Genomic DNA, 22,188 nt, shown 5'->3' on the forward strand with positions numbered 1-22,188 from the left:
TGTTGGAGGTACCATCTTAGCATTAGTAATTATAGAGAAGATATAGATTCCATTTGAAGTGGATGTAAATTTCAGGTATCCATCATCAAGAACTTCACCATCCGAGTCATGCTCTTATCAAGAAGGAGATTCAGGAGCCTTAGGTCCCATACCATCTGGTTCAGGAACAGTTACAACACTTCAACCATTAGGCTCCTGAATCTGTGTGGACATCTTCACTCACCACAACACTGAACAGGTCAATGAACATAACTTTTGGACTTACATTCAAGGACTCTACATATCATGTTCTCAGTTTTATTTATTTGTTTGTTTGTTTGTTTATTTATTTATTATTACTTGTTTCTTTTAGTATTGCATTATTTGTCAGTCTTCATTTGTGAGTGGTCTTCCATTGGTTCTGTTGTACCAATAAATACCTGCAAGAAAATCAATCTCAGTTTAGTGTTTGGTGACATATACGTACTTTGATAATAAAATTTACTTCTTGACTTTTGTAAATGATCTGTGGCACTACCTTGAAGAACAGCAAGGCCATTCTCTCTGACAGTTGATCAATATTTATCTCAACAAATACTTAAAAATATAATTTCTAAATTGGCTGCCATATTTCTTACATGGCAATATGATTCTGTTTCAAAAAGTACTTTTTTGAGTCCTTGGACACCTTGTAGTCATGATTTATATGTATGCAAGGCACACCTTTCTTTAATTTTTCATCTTTTTGAGGCAGATGTTTAAATTAAGCCATAAGATATTAATGCTCAATGAAGAAAATTACACAATGGAAATAATCCTTTATTGTTAAACATACTTTCAGTATTAATTTTACTGTAAAATATCATCACATGTAGTACAAAGTTTTTTGCAATCTGATTTACAATAGCTTCTAATTTTAGACATCTGTATTATTAGAAGTTGGTGGCATCACAATACTAGCAAGCATGTCCCAATTCATGACATCTTGGTAAACCCCAGTTTGATTCTTTGTGCTATCTGCATAATAACGGGTCTGCATCAAATCAGTAGTAAATCCAATTTAAAACTATAAATATTTTAAATAACTGATATTATTCTTTTTAAAATTCTTCTTTTTCTCCTCCTTTGTGATCCCCTTCATTTCTAATGGTTTCCCATTTTTTTCACTTTCAGGTGCATCGTGTTGAATCTGTTGTCAAACATTTTAAGACTGATGTGTACAACTGCGTGGGGTTTATCCAAGATCCAAAAAAACTGAAGGAAAGTGTGCAGCAACTGTATGAGAAATATGTACCCCAGACAGATGTGGTAAGACCATTTGTATAATTTAAACATTTACAGTGTGCATCATAATAAAAATTGTACCTTCTCTGCTCTGTGCAGTTGAATTGTATAGCTGTTGAAGTCAGACAACAATTTAGCACATGGAACTGTGCCCATCATGAAAATTTTTTCTCCAGTTAACTATCTGCTGTGGATTCGGATTGTCACATTGGAAATGGACAATGTTTCAAAATTTGTTAAACCTACCTTCTATTTAGTTGTTTCACTTTCATGTCAATTTTTCTTAATTTCTAATAGCATAGGGGTAAGCTATTTGGCCCTGGTCTATACTGGGTCCTGCAGCAATTACCCTACAACTAATTCTTGTTGTATGTTCACCATCTCCATCATGATTCTCAAGAACCACCATAACCACCCCTTGCTATCTTCACTTTACCTTATTATACAGTACATGAGGGTAAAATCTCCACATCTGTTTGGTTTGCCCTGCAAGGTGCTCTAGAAAAATCTCCTGTTGATGAGACCTGCAGTGATTTTCACTTGCTGTTTGAGTGCTTCAGTTGGTGTAATGAAGAGCACAGTGGTGTGAGCAACCATAGGAGTGAAAGGTAGAGGGAAGGAGCAGGATTAGGTCCATGATCCCAAATCTGCTCTACCATTGAATAAGATCGTGGCTGGTCTCATTGTAACTTCAATTGCTCGTTTCTGACTCTTTTGCTTATCGATGTAAAATATTCAGGAATTCGGTGATTTGCATTTGATTCTGCTCGCAATTGGCACTACCACGTTAGGTTTCTTATATACTTTCAGTGGCCTTTTAGTAATCATGCAGCATCATGAGAGCTCATGCTTCCAAGGTCTCCTCCCTCCAAATAATGCCAATGTTCAGTAGTGGGAACTTCTTCAGACTTCTTCATCACATTCATCATCAGGAATTTATTCTTAGGGTCAACAATAACCTTCACTTTCAGGAAGTGGGAAGGCTTCAGGTTCCTAAAACTGTCTGTGCTTTTAATAGGCACGAGTACATCTGATGATTGCCTGTATTTGTAGGAAGCCAGTAAGGCTTGTAACTCTCAGTCCCTGGGCAGGAGACTCTGAGAACATATCTGAATCATTTCCTCTGTCTTTCTGGTAATCTTAGAGCTGTGTTATCAGGCATGCTAATGATGTGGCTGGCTCATCAGAACTGACCAAGTGTAATTACAGCCTCAGTGTTGGGGATGTTGTCCTGAGAGAGGGGTCCAATGTTAGGTTTTTTTTTGGAAAGTTAGCTTTATTTGTCTTTGAAACATATAGCAAAATGCATTATGTCATATCAAATCAGTGAGGAATAGCCCACTTCCAGCACCAACACAGCATGCCCACAATCACAAGTCCTAACTGTAAGTCTTTGGAATGTGGGAAGAAACCAGAGTACTCAGTAAAAAAAAAAGGTTAATTATCTTGCCAGTAGATTTGGAAGATTTTGCCATGACAACTTGAAGAGTAAAACCTGTTTCACTCAGTCCAAGCTGTGAATGCATAGGTGGCAAAGTTGAACCAAGAGGAGTGGCACTTCTCCACTAGGTAGCATGGTTGCACGCCTCTATCTTGATTCCTTCAGTTTCCCTCACAGAGCATCCTCTTGAAAGCTATTCTCTGAAATTTACCTGTCAACTGGATGTGCCTCCCCTTGCTGTAGCTGGTGGCCTCTAGCATTTGCACTCACGGAAATTTCACGGCTTTCCAATTTCCACAAATTGGAACAAAATGTGCTAGGATTAGAAATTTATATCAATAAGTATTGTTCTAAGTATATCCTGACCCTGTCTGTATTAGCTCCTTGTTAATATAATCTAAAGCTATTCTAATGTCCTTGCAGTTTTCCCATAGCATATTGTGCTTCAACTACTCAAGTCACTAAGACACTTCATATCCTGATAACACTGTCTGTACAGGAACTTCCTTTCTGGTTTCACCAGATAAAGCCTAAGAATTTGTTTAAACTGATACAGTTCTACCATTGCATTCACATTTGTACACAGAACAGTGGAGTGCAGGAATAGGCCTTTCTGACTAATCTAACCTGCCTGCACATGGTCTCTAACCCTCTATTCCCTGTCTGTACCTGTATCTTTCTACGCACTTGTACCATCTGCCCTGGCAATGTGTTCCAGGCACCTACCACTCCGTTACAAAAATCTTGCCTTGCACATCTCCTTTAAACATTCCCCTATCACTTTAAACCTATTCGTGCTATCGTAGGGACAGAAATGTGGGCAGAGGGGGTGGGGTGGCCCTGTTGGTGAGGAATGAGATTCAGTCCTTTGCAAGGGGGGACATAGGGTCAGGAGAAGTAGAGTCTGTGTGGATAGAACTGAAGAACAGTAAGGGCAAAAGGACCCAAATGGGTGTTGTCTACAGGCCACCAAACAGTAGCATGGATATTGGGTGCAAGTTGAATAGGGAGTTAACATTGGCATGTGGCAAAAGTAATGTCGCAGTAGTTATGGGGGATTTCAACATGCAGGTGAACTGGGAGAATCAGGTTGGTGCTGGACCACAGGATAGGGAGTTTGTAGAGTGCCTACGGGATGCATTCTTGGAACAGCTTGTACGAGAGCCGACCAGGGATGAGACTATTCTGGATTTAGTGTTATGTAATGAACAGGATTTGATAAGCGATCTTGCAGTAAAGGAGCCATTAGGAGGTAGTGATCATAATATGATAAGTTTTTATCTGCAATTTGAGAAGGATAAGGGCAGCTTGGAGGTGTCAGTGTTGCAGTCGAACAGGGGAAACTATGGAGCCATGAGGGAGGAGCTGGCCAAAGTTGACTGGACGGATAGCCTAGCAGAAAAGACAGTGGAACAGCAATGGCAGGTATTCTTGGGAATAATGCACAAGGTGCAAAATCAGTTCATCCCCCAGAGAAGGAAGGATTCAAAGGGGGGAAGTGGGCCACAGTGGTTGACAAAGGAAGTCAGAGATTGCATAGCATTAAAAAAAAAAGGAAGTATGACAGAGCTAAGGTGAGTGGGAGGACAGATGATTGGGAAGTTTTTAAGGAACAACAGAACTTAGCTAAAAAGACAATACGGGGAGAAAAAATGAGGTACAAATGCAAGCTAGCCAGGAATATAAAGGAAGATAGCAAAAGCTTTTTTAGGTATGTGAAGAGAAAGAAGATAGTTAAGAACAATGTTGGGCCCTTGAAGAATGAATTGGGTGAAATTGTTATGGGAAACAGAGAAATGGCAGAAGAATTTAATGAGTACTTTAGATCTGTTTTCACTAAGGAAGACACAAGCAATCTCCCAGATGTATGGATGGGCCAAGGACATAGGGTAACAGAGGAAATGAAACAGGATAACATTAGGAAGGAAACGGTGATGAGAAGACTGATGGGACTGAAGGCTGACAAATCCCCAGGTCCAGATGGTCTGCATCCTAGGGTACTAAAGGAGGTGGCCCTGGAAATTGCGGATGCATTGGTAACCATTTTCCAATGTTCCTTAGATTCAGGATCAGTTCCTGAGGATTGGAGAATGGCTAATGTTATCCCACTTTTTAAGAAAGGAGGGAGGGAGAAAACAGAGAACTATCGACCTGTCAGCCTGACATCGGTGGTGGGGAAGATGCTAGAGTCCATTATTAAGGATGAAATAGTGGCATATCTAGATAGCAGTGATAGGATTGGGCCGAGCCAGCATGGATTTACCAAGGGTAAATCATGCTTGACTAATCTGTTGGAGTTTTTTGAGGATGTAACCAGGAAGTTAGACGGGGGAGATCCAGTGGATGTAGTGTACCTCAATTTTCAGAAGGCATTTGATAAGGTCCCACATAGGAGACTGGTGGGTAAAATCAAAGCTCAGGGCATCGGGGGGAAGACATTGACGTGGATAGAAAACTGGTTGGCAGATAGAAAACAAAGGGTAGCGGTGAATGGGTGTTTCTCGGAATGGCAGATGGTGACTAGTGGGGTGCCACAGGGCTCGGTATTGGGACCACAGCTGTTTACAATTTACGTCAACGATTTGGATGAAGGCATTGAAAATAACATCAGCAAATTTGCTGATGATACTAAGCTGGGTGGCAGTGTGACATGTGATGAGGATGTTAGGAGAATTCAGGGTGACTTGGATAGGCTGGGTGAGTGGGCAGATACTTGGCAGATGACATTTAATGTGAATAAGTGTGAGGTTATCCACTTTGGGAGTAAGAACAGGAAGGCAGATTATTATCTGAACGGTGTAGAGTTAGGTAAGGGAGAAATACAAAGAGATCTAGGAGTCCTTGTTCATCAGTCACTGAAGGTGAATGAGCAAGTGCAGCAGGCAGTGAAGAAGGCTAATTGAATGTTGGCCTTTATTACAAAGGGAATTGAGTACAAGAGCAAGGAAATCCTCTTGCATTTGTACAGAGCCCTGGTGAGACCACACCTGGAGTATTGTGTACAGTTTTGGTCTCCAGGGTTAAGGAAGGACATCCTGGCTGTAGAGGAAGTGCAGCGTAGATTCACGAGGTTAATTCCTGGGATGTCTGGACTGTCTTACGCAGAGAGGTTAGAGAGACTGGGCTTGTACATGCTGGAATTAAGGAGATTGAGAGGGGATCTGATTGAAACATATAAGATTATTAAGGGATTGGACAAGATAGAGGCAGGAAATATGTTCCAGATGCTGGGAGAGTCCAGTACCAGAGGGCATGGTTTGAGAATAAGGGGTAGGTCATTTAGGACAGAGTTAAGGAAAAACTTCTTCTCCCAGAGAGTTGTGGGGGTCTGGAATGCACTGCCTCGGAAGATAGTGGAGGCCAATTCTCTGGATGCTTTCAAGAAGGAGCTAGATAGGTATCTTATGGATAGGGGAATCAAGGGATATGGGGACAAGGCAGGAACCGGGTATTGATAGTAGATGATCAGCCATGATCTCAAAATGGCGGTGCAGGCTTGAAGGGCTGAATGGTCTACTTCTGCACCTATTGTCTATTGTCTATTGTATTTGATATTTTCACCTTGGGGAAAAAAAGACTAATTATTTACTCCATCGATGTCTTTCATTATTTAATATCGGGTTTTTTTCAGTTTCCAGCCTCCCAACACTCCAGAGCAGGGGTTCCCAACCTTTTTTGTGCCATGGACCAATATCATTAAGCAAGGGGTCTGTGGACCCCATGTTGGGAACCCTGCTCTAAAGCAAACAATCCAAGTTTGTCCAACTTTTTGTTATAGCTAACAATCCTCAGTCTAAGCGACATTCTGGTGAACCTTTTCTACACTATCTCCAAAGCCTCCATATCTTTCCTGAAAGGGGAAAAAATTCAAGTTATCATATCAAACAATGCATAGTTCTAAAATATTAAATTAGATTATCTTGGTCTTCTCTGCTCTAGAGGAAAGTTATTGACATCAGTTCTGTTAAAAATGCAATTTCTAGTATTGATGATGCATTAATATAATGTAAAACAAATAATCTGTTAGCCTAATGAAACTTTGGGTGAAGTCATATTGGATATGGAAAGATCAGAGACTTGTTTAAGGAACAAGGAATGTGTACGTTTAGGGAATGGATGTTTTGTGAAAGTTGAAATCATATCAACGACGTTACAACGTGCACATCAGGACTGACTTAAAAGGAACATTGCTTCTGTGATTTTTTGCTTTGACCACCAGTTTCATCTTTAAACCACACAGAATCAACTTAAAGTATGAGTAAGATCCCAAAACTTAAGGTGTATTTTTGTAGCTTTTCATCAATTATTAAAATATAACATAAAACATAATTTTATTGAATTAATTGCTATGCAAAAATGCTCATATACCCAGTTAAACCAATGAAGTATAGGAATGGATACAGTCTAATCAAGTTCAAGGCTGTATGATTAAAAACTAGTTGTCTTGAAAGGTACTTTTTGTCCATTTCAAACATTAATGTGCCTAACAATTTGCATAATTGTGATCCTTGCCACCCAGAATTTTTAACTCTAGTTAGACCATATGGCCATAAGATACAGGAGCAGAAGTAGGCCATTCAGCCCATCAAATCTGCTCTGCCATTCAATCATGGGCTGATCCAATTCTTCCAGTATTCCCATTCCCCTGCCTTGTCCCCATACCCTTTAATGCCCTAGCTAATTAAGAACCTATCTATCTCTGCCTTAAAAACACCCAGTAACTTGGCTTCCAAAGTCACTCGTGGCAACAAATTCCACAGATTTACCACTCTCTGACTAAAGTAATTTCTCTGCATTTCTGTTCTAAATGGACATCCTTCAATCCTGAAGTTGTGCCCTCTTGTCCTAGACTCACCTACCATGGGAAATAACTTTGCTTTTTCTAATTTGTTCAGGCCTTTTAACATTCAGAACATTTCTATGAGATCCCCCCACCACATTCTCTAGAACTCCAGGGAACACAGCTCAAGAGCTGCCAGAAATTCCTCATATGGTAACCCATTCATTCCTGGAATCATTCTCGTGAATCTTCTCTGAACCCTCTCCAATGTCAGTATATCCTTTCTAAAATAAGGAGCCCAAAACTCCAAACAATACTCCAAGTGTGGTCTCACAAGTGCCTTATAGAGCCTCACCATCACATCCCTGCTCTTATATTCTATACCTCTAGAAATGAATGCCAACATTGTATTTGCTTTCTTCACCACCAACTCAACCTGGAGGTTAACCTTTAGGGTATCCTGCACAAGTACTCCCAAGTCCCTTTGCATTTCTGCAGCACTTTGAATTCTCTCCCCACCTAAATAATAGTCTGCCCATTTATTTCTTCCACCAAAGTGCATGACCAGACACTTGCCAACATTGTATTTCATTTGCCACTACTTTGCCTATTTCCTTAAACTATCTAAGTCTCTCAGCAGGCTCTCTATTTTGTCAATACTACCCACTCCTCTACCTATCTTTGTATCATCCACAAAATTAGCCATAAATCCATTGATCTCATAGTCCAAGTCATTGGCATACATCATAAAAAGCAGCAGTCCCAACACCAACCCCTATGGAACTCCACTGGTAACAGCAGCCAGCCAGAATAGGATCCCTTTATTCCTACTCTCAGTTTTCTGCTGATCAGTCAATGCTCCACCTATGCTAGTAACTTCTCTGTAATTTCATAGAAACATAGAAAACCTACAGCACAATACAAGCCCTTTGGCCCACAATGCTGTGCCGAACATGTATTTACTTTAGAACTTACCTAGGGTTACCCACAGCTCTCTATTTTTCTAAGCTCCATGTACCTGAACAGGAGTCTCTTAAAAGACCCTATTGTATCCGTCTCCACCACCATGGCCAGCAGCCCATTCCATGCACTCACCACTCTCTGCGTAAAAAACTTACCCCTGACATCTCCTCTGTGCTTACTTCCAAGCACCTTAAAACTGTGCCCTCTCATGATAGCCATTTCAGCCCTGGGAAAAAGCCTGTGACTATCCACATGATCAATGGATTGCATGGGCTCTTATCTTGCTAAGCAGCCTCATGTGCAGCACCTTGTCAAAGGCCTTCTGAAAATCCAAGTACGCCATATGTATTGCATCTCTTTTGTCTACCCTGCTTGTAACTTCCTCAAAACATTGCAGTAGGTCTGTCAGGCAGGATTTTCCTTCAGGAAACCATGATGGCTTTGACTTATCTTGTCACGTGCCTCCAAGTAATCCATTATCTCATCCCTAACAATCGATTCCAACAACTTCCCAACCACTGATTCAGGGAACAGATCTATAGTTTCTTTTCTACTGCCTCCCACCCTTCTTAAATAGCAGAGTAACATTTGTAGTCATCTGGTACAATGCCAGAATCTATCAGTTCTTGAAAGATCATTGTTAATGCTTCTGCAATCTCTCCAGCTATTTCCTTCAGAACCCGAGGGTGCATTCCATCAGGTTCAGGAGATCTATCCACCCTCAGACCATTAAGCTTCCTGAGCACCTTCTCTGTTGTAATTTTCACTGCACTTACTTCACTTCCCTGACACTCTTGAAAGTCTGGTACAGTCAGCCCTCCTTATCTGCGAGTTCCGTATGCGCGAATTCAACCAACTGCAAATCGAGAAAACCCGGAAGTGCTCTTCTACCACTTACTGTTCGAGCACGTACAGACATTTTTTTCTCATCATTATTCCCTAAACAATGCAGTATAACAACTATTTGCATAGCATTTACATTGTATTAGGTATTATAAGTAATTTAGAGATGATTTAAAGTATACAGGAGGATGTGCGTAGGTTATCATGGATCGAGATTGAAAAAAATCGCAAGTTCTCTTACTAAATAAGTCAGAACAGGTACATCAGTGTATTTAGTGTCAGTTAGTTAAACGTTTATCAGTATACAATATATATTTTACCTTTCTATGTATATAAAATATTTAAGAAACATATGTATTTCAATAATTAAACCACTCTGCTGCTTAGTAATAATTGTAGCTTTCATCGGGGCAGAGCCTTTCTCACTTTATCCTTTAAAGTTGTTCCGATTGTTGACCGACTGTAGCCTAACACTTTTCCAATGACTGACGGTGTTTCATCTCTTTCCAATCGCTTTATTATTTCCACTTTATTTTCAATCGTGATAATTTTCATGAACAGAAACACTGTGGATTCAGAACTCCACTGGGTCCTAAAGACCACCACACTTAGACAGGTTAAATAAGGTCTGGGGTTCCGCTGGGTCCTAAAGTCCACCGCACTGAAACAGGTTAAATATAGAACTTGAGCATCTATGTTTTTTGGTATCCACAAGGGGTCCCGGAACCAATCCCTCGCGGATAAGGAGGGCCGACTATATACTGCAGATCAGTGAAGACTGATGCAAAATACTCATTCAGTTCCTCTGCAGTCTTTGTGTCTCTCATTTAGATATCTCCAGTGTCATTCTATTGGTCCTATATCTACCCTCGACTCTCTTTTACCCTTTAAATACTTAGAAAGGCTTTTAGTATCTTCTTTGATGTTAGTTGCTAGCTTCTTTTCATAATTCATCTTTTCCTTCCTAATGACCTTCTTAGTGTCCTTCTTCCATTTGAAAAATTCTTCTTATTTGGAATATATCTGCACTTCCCTCATTTTTCACAGCAACTCCAGCCATTGCTGCTTTGCTGTCCTTCCTGCTAGTGTCCCTTTCCAGTCAACTTTGACCAGTTCCTCTCTCATGCCATTGTAAGTACCTTTATTCCACTGAAATACTGACACATTCAAATATAGTTTCTCCTCAAATTTCAAAGTGAACTTGATCGTATTGTGATCACTGTTCCCTAAGGGTTCCTTAACCTTAAGCTCTCTTATCACCTCCGGATCATTGCACAACACCCAATCCAGCACAGCCAATCCCCTAGTGGGCTCAACAACAAGCTGTTCTAAAAAGTCATCCTTTAGACATTCTGCAAATTCTCTCTCTTAAGGTCCAGTACCAACCTGGATTTCCCAATCCACTTTCATGATAAAATCCCCAACAATTATCGTGACATTGCCTTTCTGACATGCCTTTTCTATTTGCATGAGGAAATCTAAATTTTAATTTAATACGCCAAATTAAATAGTTTTTCAGGTTTAACTATTTTCTACTTGTTAGTTTGATATTGCAGCCATTGATTTAGACATTCAGCAAGAATTTGGACGACAAAGAAACCATCTGGAAAAAAGCATTGCAACACTTCAGAAAAAACTATTGACAGATGCAGAAATTCATCGTACTGACAATGTCCGTATCATGCAGGTAGGAAATCCCAGTCTAAGCAACAGAATAATGGTTAATAATGTAACTAACTGTAATAAACTTTAATAAGTTTGTTTCCACATGTCTGATAGTCTAGATATTTTACATCCTGTTAGTTACATTTATCTTGTTAATTTTCCCATGGAAAATTCAACATTGTTATGTTTAAGTGTTCATGGAATAATATCATATAATATTTAGTTCTCCTTTGCCCTTGTGTACTGAAGAATTACAATAAACAATCTCTAACCATTCAGCAGCCCTCATAAGAATTGCATAAACTAATGTGTGTTTGAATTAATGTTATTGTCCTTCACAATAAACAGATTTAGCTCTTTTGTGCTAGACGTTAAATAATCACCTGGAGAAGCTCCAAGGAAAATGTGATGGAAGATGTTCTGAACTATCTGAGTTATCATCCATTTAAATTAATTGTTGGGAGATTAGTTAGGCTCTATTATAGGCTTGCATTCCTTTATGTACAGTCACCCTCTAATGCACATTGTATAGGACATTACATGTGAGCATAAAAAGCTTTCAGCATTAAACAGTTATTTAAAGGACACATTTTCAGGAACCTGATCCTTTGAGTTTGAAGCCCTAACTTGTTGCATGGTCAGCCCAGCTGCCAGAATAAAATGTTCTCCCCTTGGTCAGCTGATGGATTGGAAAGTAAAGGGTGTGTTGCAGGTGAATTGAACCAGTACCTTCCTCAAATATGATCTCAAACATCGAAATTGGAAAATATTTCAGAGAAGTACTCAACATGCTAAGTTGGTGTACACCAGCAAGTTTTTTTAAATTTGGATATCTTTGAGTCTGAAAATCTATAACCACTTGGCAGTGATATCCTCCCCTATCCACTCTCTGTCCTTCCTCAGATCCTCCATTCACTGTCTCTTTCACACTCCAGCAGCAGGTGAATAATGAGCCATTTTCCTTGCGGCAGAAAGACTGAAGCTATCAGCAAGCTCCCTGCTACATCTGTATCTCTACCTTTCACTTCTATCTAGCCTTTCCTAAAACTCAGTTCTTTTTGATCATTCCTTCTCCATCTCTGCATGTTGTTTGAGTCTGATAATCATTAGTTAAGCACATTGGGGAAGTTAAGTGCACTAAATGAATGTACTATTAGGAGTTGTATAATGATGCTGGCATTAGAGTCTCCAGAAAGATTTTTTTTAAATGAATCGTGATGTTAAAACATGAAAAATAATTTTAATAATATGACTGTTTACCATTATTTCTCATTTATAACATGGTCCCATATGACTTAATCAAGAACTATTGTAGGAAAGTTATGCTCCCATTTTAAACTTAAGCTAGTTATTGTTGAACTGCTGGGATCCATTATAGATAGAGAAATAGATAACTTTTTTGATCCCAAAGGAAATTACAGTATCACAGTAGCATTACAAGTACACAGATATACAAATATTAGAAGACAAGAACGAAAGAATGAAAAATAAGTTACCTCAAACAGTCTAACAGGAGGTGGTCATTACTTCCCCAGCTATAGGTTGACTCATTATAGAACCTAATGACTGAGGGTAAGAATGATGATATTATAAAGTTTTCCTTGTAATTACAGACACACAATATTGTATCCACTTCTGGTATTCAGTCTGCTTTTAGTTGGGAAAAAATTTCTAAGCCAACCTTTTTCATTTTCTCAGGAAAATGTTGCTTTAATTAAGGAGATAAATGATCTGAGGCAGGAACTGAAGATTTCTCGAATCAAGGTACATGATTTGGAAGTAACTCTTGGAACTCTGAAGAAGACCAAGAAACCATGTGCTGTTGACTTTAAAGGTAAACTATTTCAATCTCACCTGTAGTTTACAGGGAAGGAGCACAAGGAAACCAGGAAAGTCCAGTTAATCTCATGGACAGAGTCTCATCCAGGGTATATTTAATAGACAATAGACAATAGGTGCAGAAGTAGACCATTCGGCCCTTCGAGCCTGCACCGCCATTTTGAGATCATGGCTGATCATCTACTATCAATACCCGGTTCCTGCCTTGTCTCCATATCCCTTGATTCCTCTATCCATAAGATACCTATCTAGCTCCTTCTTGAAAGCATCCAGAGAATTGGCCTCCACTATCTTCCGAGGCAGTGCATTCCAGACCCCCACAACTCTCTGGGAGAAGAAGTTCCTCCTTAACTCTGTCCTAAATGACCTACCCCTTATTCTCAAACCACACCCTCTGGTACTGGACTCTCCCAGCATCTGGAACATATTTCCTGCCTCTATCTTGTCCAATCCCTTAATAATCTTATATGTTTCAATCAGATCCCCTCTCAATCTCCTTAATTCCAGTGTGTATAAGCCCAGTCTCTCTAATCTCTCTGCTTAAGACAGTCCAGACATCCCAGGAATTAACCTCGTGAATCTACGCCAGGATGTCCTTCCTTAACCCTGGAGACCAAAGCTGTACACAATACTCCAGGTGTGGTCTCACCAGGGCTCTGATTTAATGAATTTATTGAACAGAATTATGTTTACTAGTATTCTGTTCACTTGGCAGATTTGACTGGAAATGGGTTCATTGTAATTTAAAATAAATCCAAAGAATTTCATTGAATTTAACCTTACTAAATTGCCAGTTATTTTGCACGTGAGGCTATTGGATTTCTTAGTAAAGCAACCACAGGAAAGTCAAAACCCTTAAAAAAAAGCATCTGCAGATTTTTTCTTATTTGCCCTTAAAAAAAAGTTCAGTTTCTTTCTTTAGGCAGAATATTATGCAGGCTCCTTTATGAGCATAGTCCACATCCTTGCTCAGAAAAGCCTACCTCTCAAGACTTTTTTATACAGTTATGAAACTATGGGTGAAATTTCAAGGGAACTCTTCTGATGTTATTTCGCTAAATTACTCCAAAGTTATACAGTAAAAGAAAATTAGAAGTCCTGTAGAAGTTCACTTCTATTGTCTCCTATAGAGGCAAACTTTTGTTTAACTGCTGTTTACCAGCCTCATTTTTATGTTAAAAATGTACTTTGGATCATGATAGTATTGAAGGACATACCCAGTTATGAGATAATTCTCTTTAAGGCTTGGTAGCTACTGCCCTGGACCATTATAAACTCCGTAGATAAACCTGAACTGGCAACTGAGTAGTAACATGCCCTTAACTGTTAACTTTTAGCTTGATTGACTCATTTTCCTAATGTACTGTAAATGTATGGTGAATAAAGATGATCCTTGATCTTTGAACCTTCTTGATCCTTCATAAAGCCAATAGCAGTGCATTGATTGCATGTCCACAGACTGGTTTTGTGAAAGAGTTAATATGTTTCCTTAGACAGAATGTTGTCTGTAAATGGATACCTACAATACGTATATAATAATATATTAACAATTTAATTGTCTTCTAAAATAATTGGCCAAAGATGGGCAGCTACTCTGTCATAATTAAGTGACAGACCATAAGACATATGAGCATCATTAGGCCGTAAGGCCCATCATGTCTGCTCCACCCTTCCATCATGGCTGATTTATTATCCCTCTTCATTGTCTTCCTCTTGCCTTCTCCCCGTAACCTTTGACACCCTTATCAATCAAGAAACTATCAACCTCCACTTTAAATATACCCAATGCCAGCCTTCACAATCGTCTGTGGCAATAAATTCCACATTTTGCTTTATTTCTTAGAGAACAACATCAAGACAAGTTATGTCCCCTATGTTGAATAGGACTATGTGGTATTGCTAGTTACCGTGCCCATAAAAGGTATTCACCCCCCCCCCAAGAAGTTATCATGTTTTAATGTTTTACAACATTGAATCACAGTGGATTTAATTTGTTTTTTTTTTACCCTGATTAACTGAAAAAGACTTTTGTGTCAAGGTGAAAACGGATCTCCACAAAGTGATCTACTTTTTTACAAATATAGAACACAAAGTAATTGATTGCATAAATATTCAACCCCCCCCCCCTTAAATATGACACACCAATTCACCACTGGTGCAGTCAATTGGTTTATGAAGTCACACAATTAGTTAAATGGAGATCACTGTGTGCAGTCAATGTGTTTCAATTGATTGTAGTAAAAATACACCTGTATCTGGAAGGTCCAACTACTGGTGAGTCAGTATCCTGACAAAAACTATACCAGGAAGACAAAAGAACACTCCAAGCAACTCCATGAAAAGATTATAGAAAAGCACAAGTCGGGAGATAGATACAAGAAAATTTCCAAGTCAGTGAATATCCCTTGGAGTACAGTTAAGGACAGTACAAGAAATGGAAAGAATATGGCACAGCTGTAAATCTGCCTAGAGCAGGCCATCCTCAAAAATTGAGTGACTGTGCAAGAAGGGGACTAGTGAGGGAGGCTACCAAGAGACCTGTGACAACTCTGGAGGAGTTACAAGCTTCAGTGGCTGAGATGGGAGAGACTCCGCATACAACAACTGTTGCCCAGGTGCTTCAACATTCGCAGTTTTATGGGACAGTGGCAAAGAGAAAGCACCTGTTGAAAAAAATTCACACAAAATCTTGGCTAGAGTTTGCCAGAAGGCATGTGGGAGACTCTTGAAGTCAGCTAGAAGAAGTTTCTATGGTCTGATGAAACCAAAATTGAGTTTTTTGGCCATCAGTTTAAATGCTATGTTTAGCATAAGCCAAACACCACATATCAAAGATGTCAAAGGTTTCAAAGGTACACTTAATGTCAGAGAAATATTACAATACACACCCTGAAATTCTTTTCTTCTTTGCAACCATCCACGAAGAGGAGTGCCCCAAAGAATGAATGACAGTTAAATGTTAAAACCCCAAAGCCCCCCCCAGCTCCCCCCTCCCATGCATAAGCAGCAGAAAAGCAATGATCCCCCCTCCCCACCAGCAAAAAAAGTATCAGCACCCCCCCACCGAGCACTCAAGCATGCAGCAAAGCATCAATAAAGACACAGACTTGCAGTACCCCAAGGACTACTTGTTCTACTTGTTCACCCGGTAATTCGACATACCACAGGCTCTCTCTCTTTCCCTAATAAGGGAAAAAGAGGTGTCCCCACTTCACAGCGAGGGGGGAGACAAAACAAAACAACTTGCTGATTTACGATGTTAAAAGTCTGTTGCATTGCTTTTTCCAAGCTCTGTGTCCAAAGAACTCAGGTCTCTGGGCACACAGCCAGCAGCCAGCTAGCTGCTTTCGAATTTCCATGTACTCCAAACACACCAGGTTCCTGCAGAGGCACTGACCTTGAGTCCGCTTGCCTCCAAAGCCACAAAATCCCATAACCCCGAAGGCAAACTAGTCTTCTAGGCCGCATCCTTGGCATATTGAATAGCAGCCAGCCGTGAGACCCCAAGAGCGGGTCCCATTCCCACAAAGAACCGAAGTCAGTGTGTAACTCCAGGTCAGGGACTTCAAAAGAACCCTCAAAGGGAAAAAATAGAGATCTTAAAGATAGAAATAGAGCTATTTCCGAATATGCAAGCAAAGAAGTTGCCATTAGGCGCCATCATCTCCTAGGCTCCACCCCTTCCTGCATATCATCAAAAAACACACCATCCCCCATGAAGCATGGTGGTAGCTGCATCATGCTGTGGGAATGCTTCACTGCTGTGGGCCCTGGAAGGCTTGTGAAGGTAGAGGGTAAAATGAATGCAGTAAAATATGGGGAGATCCTAAGGAAGAAAACCTGATGCAGTCTGCAAGAGAACTGCAACTTGGGAGAAGATCTGTTTTCCAGCAAGACAATGATCCCAAGCATAAAGCTAAAGTTACACAGGAATGGCTTAAAAACAGCAAAGTTAATGTCCTGGTATGGCCAAGTCAGAGTTCAGACCTCAATCCAGTTAGAATTTGTGGCTGAACTTGAAAGGGCTGTTCATTCACGATCCCCATGCAATCTGACAGAGCTTGAGCAATTTTGTAAAAATAGGGAAAAATTGCAGTGTCCAGATGTGCAAAGCCAATAGAGACCTATCCACACAGACTCAAGGCTGTAATTGCTGCCAAAGGTGCATCTACTAAATACTGAATTAAAGAAGGTGATTACTTATGCAAACATTTATTTTATGTTTTGTAGAGATTTGTTTTCACTTTGACACAAAGGAGTCTTTTTCTGTTGAACAGTATCAACAAAAGCCAAATTAAATCCACTGTGACTTCAATATTGTAAAACAATAAAATATGAAGACTTCCGGGGGGAGTGGGGGATGAATACTTTTTATAGGCACTGTTTAATGGTGCTGTGGATAGGCCCTTTAGAGTCATAGAGCATGGAAATAGGCTGTTCAACTTACCATATCCATGCCAGCTAATGGGCACTCTCCCATAATTAATTTATGACCGTGTCTTTCATCACTCAGATAGTCTTTCACTGCACACATCAACACAAGGAGCAGGTACATATACTTATTTTTGTTTAATGTCAGAATATTAGATAAAAGAACAAATACGGTTTGCTTCTTTCCAGACAATTGTTCAAGAAATGGTAGAGTTACACGCCTTAATTTCGACCAGGAGTCAGAACGGATCATTGAGCTACAGCGACTGGAAATTAAGCAACTTCGAGAAAAAATTCAGACAGTAGAGGAACACCAACAACAGCCTGGAATAGTGTTACCTGCACTGAATGTCTTATAAACATTTGAGAAACCAGTGCGGCATTTTCTTTTGTGTGTAAACTGGCACAAAACTTACAATGCACAATGCTTAATATTAAATTTGTCAATTTTGAAAACTCTTTAAATCCCTTCTGTTTCAAAGCAATAAAGTGATCTGTACTTTAATATTACACTATTAACTTGTTCATTATATTCATTTCATTAAGCAAAATATTTTCCTGTACAGTGAGATGTGTCACATTAACTTGTTTTTTTCATTTTAACCAGATCGGATTTTGCCTTTTTAATGTTCAGTTAAAGAATTTCTATGTTTGTGATGAGAGAATAGAAAAAACTGTTTATTACTCAATTATCATAGAACAACTGGGTGCAGCACAAATTATAATTCTGAAATTTAAATGTCAATTGGTGTTAACAAATTAAAGGAACTATTGTCTTCATATTTTCATGCTTCTGTTTGTTCATGTTGGCCCCTGTTCACTTGAACTTCCAATGAAACTGTGCACTTTGTTCCTCCTGATTTTTATGTAGTCATTTATTGGGAGAAAACTTCTTAGATTGCTGGCACTGAATGAATAGGGGGAAAAAATACAAATGCCAGCTATACTTTCCTCCTCAAGATGGTGGCTCATTCAATCACAGTGGCTTCCATGGGGTCAGCCAAATGTGTTATTGCTTTTTTAAATTCATTATCTACAATCGCAAGACCCTGTTGGACATTAAAGACTAAAGTACTGTGGGTTTACCCCATCAGTGAGTTACTCGTGGGCAGAGAAACTGAAGGAGCTCGACTTGGTGTAGATTGTACTGCTGCTTATGTTAGAGAGATGTCGGAAGAGTCGGTTCACAAAGGCGGTGTGCAGCCTTATTGCGAGTGATCATCTTAGTCACTTTTCTTGTGATTGCAAGACCCTGTTGGACATTGTTTCTCTGTAAGTCTGATTCACTGATGTATTGGTGGATAGCAGGGGCAGCTGCCGGCCTTGGTCAGAATGAGGATCAGACCTCAACCTGTGATGTCACATGTTTACAGTCACCCAGGAAACCTCAACCTTAATAATGGATTCCAACACTTTCCCAACCACTGAGGTTAGGCCAACTGGCCTATAATTTCCTTTCATTTGCCTTCCTTCCTTCATAAAGATTAGAGTGACATTTGCCAGAATCAAGTGATTCTTGAAAGATCATATCTAATGCATCCATTATCTCTTCAGCAACCTCTTTCAGAACTCTGGAATGTAGTCCATTTGGTCCTGATGACTTCTCCAACTTAAGACCTTTGAGTTTGCCTAGCACTTTTTCCTTTGTAATAGCAATGGCACTCACTCCTGCTCCCTGACACTCATGGACCTCTGGCACACTGCTAGTGTCTTCCACAGTGAAGACGGATGCAAAATATTTATTAAGTTCATCTGCCATTTCTTTATCACCCATTACTACCTCACCAGCATCATTTTCCCATGCTCCAATATCAACTCTCACCTCCCTTTTTCTCTTTATATAACTGAAAAAGCTTTTAGTATCCTGCTTTATACTATTGGCTAGTTTGCCCTCATATTACGTCTTTTCCCTTCTTATACCTTTTTTAGTTGCTTTTGAATGAATTAACTTTATTTAATACATCCTTCATATACACGAGGAATAAAAATCTTTACGTTACATCTCCATCTAAATGTGCAATCATAGTAATTTATAATAAATAGAAAAGTCAATGTAATATAGAGTACACTCAAGTCAGCAGGAGTTTATCAGTCTGATGGCCTGGTGGAAGAAGCTGACCCGGAGCCTGTTGGTCCTGGCCTTTATGCTGCAGTACCACTTCCCAGAGGGGAGCAGCTGGAATAGACTGTGGTTGGGATGGCTTGGGTCCCCAGTGATCCTACAGGCCCTTTTCACACACCTGTCCTTGTAAATATTCTAAATCATGGGAAGTTCACAACTACAAATGCGCTGGGCTGTCCGCACCACTCTCTACAGAGACCTGTGTTTAAGGGATGTACGGTTCGCATACCAGGCAGTGATGCAGCCGGTCAGAATGCTCTCAATTGTGTCCCTGTAGAAAGTTCTTATGAACTGGAGGCCCATACCTAACTTTCACAACTGTCTGGGGTGAAAGAGGCGTTGTGGTGCCTTTTTCACCACACAGCTGGTGTGTACAGACCACGTGAGGTCCTCAGTGATGTGGATGCCAAGGAACTTGAAGCTGTTTACCCCTCTCAACCCCAGATCCATTGATGTCAATAGGGGTTAGCCTGTCTCTATTTCTCCTGTAATCCACAACCAGCTCCTTTGTTCTTGTGACATTGAGAAGAGGTTCTTTCTTGACACCACTGTGTCAGAGAGATGACTTCTTCCCTGTAGGCCACCTCGTTATTGTTTGAGATATAAAGCCAATCAATGTAGTGTCATTTTGTTGGATTTTAAAAGCTTCCCAATCATCCAACTTCCAACTCACTTTTGCTACCTTATACAGTATGCAATTTCCTTGGCTTTTATGCAGTCCTTAACTTAAAGAAACAAAAGCAGGAGTCGGCTATCTGGCCCGTCGAGTCTGCTCCACCATTCAATAAGATCATGGCTGATCTAGCCATGGACTCATCTCCACCTACCTGCCTTTTCCCCATAACCCTTAAACCCCCACAAATCAAAAATCCATCCAACCTTGTCTTAATGATGTAGCCCCCACTGCTTCATTGGGCAGAGAATTCCACAAATTCACCACTTTCTGGGAAAAGCAGTTTCTCCTCATCTCCATCGTAAATCTACTTCCCCGAATCTTGAGGCTATGTCTCCTAATTCTAGTCTCACTTCCTGTGGAAACAAACTTCCTTTATCTATCTTATATATCCCTTTCATATGTTTCTTTTAGATCTCCTCTCATTCTTCGGAATTCCAGAAAGTACAGTCCTATGCAACTCAATCACCCCTCAATGTCTAACCCCCTCATCTGTGGAATCAACCTGGTGAATCTCCTCTGCACCGCCTCCAAAGCCAGTATACCCTTCCTCAAGGATATGAGACCAGAACTGCAGGCAGTACTCCAGCTGTGGCCTCACCAGTACCCTGTATAGTTGCAGCATAAGCTCCCTGCTCTTAAATTCAATCCCTCTAACAATGAAGTCCAACATTCCATTTGCCTTCTTGATAGATTGCTGCACCTGCAATCCAACCTTTTGTGATTCATGCACAAGCAGTGTCAAGTCCCTTTGCACAGCAGCATGCTGCAATTTTTTACCATTTAAATAATCTGCTCTTTCAATTTCCTTCCAAAGTGGATGACCTCACATTTACCAACACTGTACTCCGTCTGCTAGGCCATTGCCCACTCACTTAACCTTCCTTTGTCAGCGATGGTTACCTACCCCTGCCATTTGAGAACAACTTCTTCTGTGGGACATATCTATCCTACACCATGTGAATTATTCCCAGAAGCATCAGCAACCTCTGTTCTGCTGTCACCCCTGTCAGTGTCCCCCTCCAATCAACCTGGGCAAGCTTCTCATGCCTCTGTAATTCCCTTTATTCCATTGCAATACTGATACATCTGACTTGTGCTTCTCCCTTCCAAGTTGCAGTATGAATTAAATCACATTATGATCACTGGCTCCTAACAGTTCCTTTACCTTAAGCTCCCTAATAAAATCTGGACTATTACAGAATACACAATCTTAAGGTAGCCTTTCACTAAGGAGGCTCAAGCACAAACAGCTTTAAAAAGCCATCTTGCAGGCATTCAACAAATTCCCTCTCTTATGATCCAACACCAACCTGATTTTTCTAATCCCCTTGCATATTGTAGTCCCCCATTACAATTATGCCTTTGCCCTTATTACATGCCCTTTCCAGCTCCCTTTGCAATCCCAACCCCACATTTTGGCTACTATTTTGATGCCTATATGTGGTTCCCACAATGCTTCTTTTTAACCCTTGCAGACTCTTAACTCCACCCACAAAGATTCTATATTCTCTGACCCTATGTCACCTCTTTCTAAAGATGTAATAGCATCTCTTTCCAACAGAGCCACACCACTACCTATGCCTTACTGCCTGTCCTTTCAATACGAAGTATATCCTTTGATATTAGCTCCCAACTATGACCTTCTTTCTGACACAACTCAGCGATGCCTACGTCATTCTGACCAATCTCTAATTGCACCATGAGTTCATTCACCTTATTCCAAATACTACATGCAACTAAATACAGCGCCTTCAGTCCTGTATCATTTGCCCATTTGAATTCTGCCTCTGTAGTACAATTTAACTATTTGTAGTGTCTGCATTAGTAGCTAGTCATTGGCTTGTCCTTCCTTACATTCATATTACACCCATCATCTACTTGTAACCCTGCTGGCTCATCCTCAGCTCTATCATACTGGTTCCTATGCCCCTGCTATGTTAGTTTAAACCATTGCCAATAGCTCTATCAAACCTGTCCACAAGTATATTGGTCCACCTTGAATTCACCTGCAACCCGACCCTTTGTACATGTCACACCTGCTCCAGAAGAGGCCCCAATGATCCAGAAATCTGAATCCCTGCCCCTTTCTCCAATTTTTCAGCCACACATTTACCTGCCACTTCATTCTATTCCTATCCTCACTGTTGTGTGGCACAGGCAGCAAT

At 40.2% G+C, this 22,188-nt stretch overlaps 1 protein-coding gene across 1 annotated transcript in view; it reads left to right on the forward strand.

Moving 5' to 3' along the window:
• cfap57 (cilia and flagella associated protein 57) overlaps nt 1–18,005 on the forward strand; it is a 75,044-nt gene extending 57,039 nt beyond the window's left edge. The window contains exons 19-22 of the mRNA XM_073062762.1: nt 1,153–1,287; nt 10,834–10,977; nt 12,654–12,789; nt 17,415–18,005. Coding sequence (XP_072918863.1) covers nt 1,153–1,287; nt 10,834–10,977; nt 12,654–12,789; nt 17,415–17,584 — 585 coding nt within the window. The 3' untranslated portion in view covers nt 17,585–18,005. The remainder of the gene's footprint in view (nt 1–1,152; nt 1,288–10,833; nt 10,978–12,653; nt 12,790–17,414) is intronic.
• Nucleotides 18,006–22,188: the final 4,183 nt, after the last annotated feature.

The sequence above is a fragment of the Hemitrygon akajei genome, chromosome 12 (assembly GCF_048418815.1).
Source record: "Hemitrygon akajei chromosome 12, sHemAka1.3, whole genome shotgun sequence".
NCBI lineage: Eukaryota > Metazoa > Chordata > Chondrichthyes > Myliobatiformes > Dasyatidae > Hemitrygon > Hemitrygon akajei.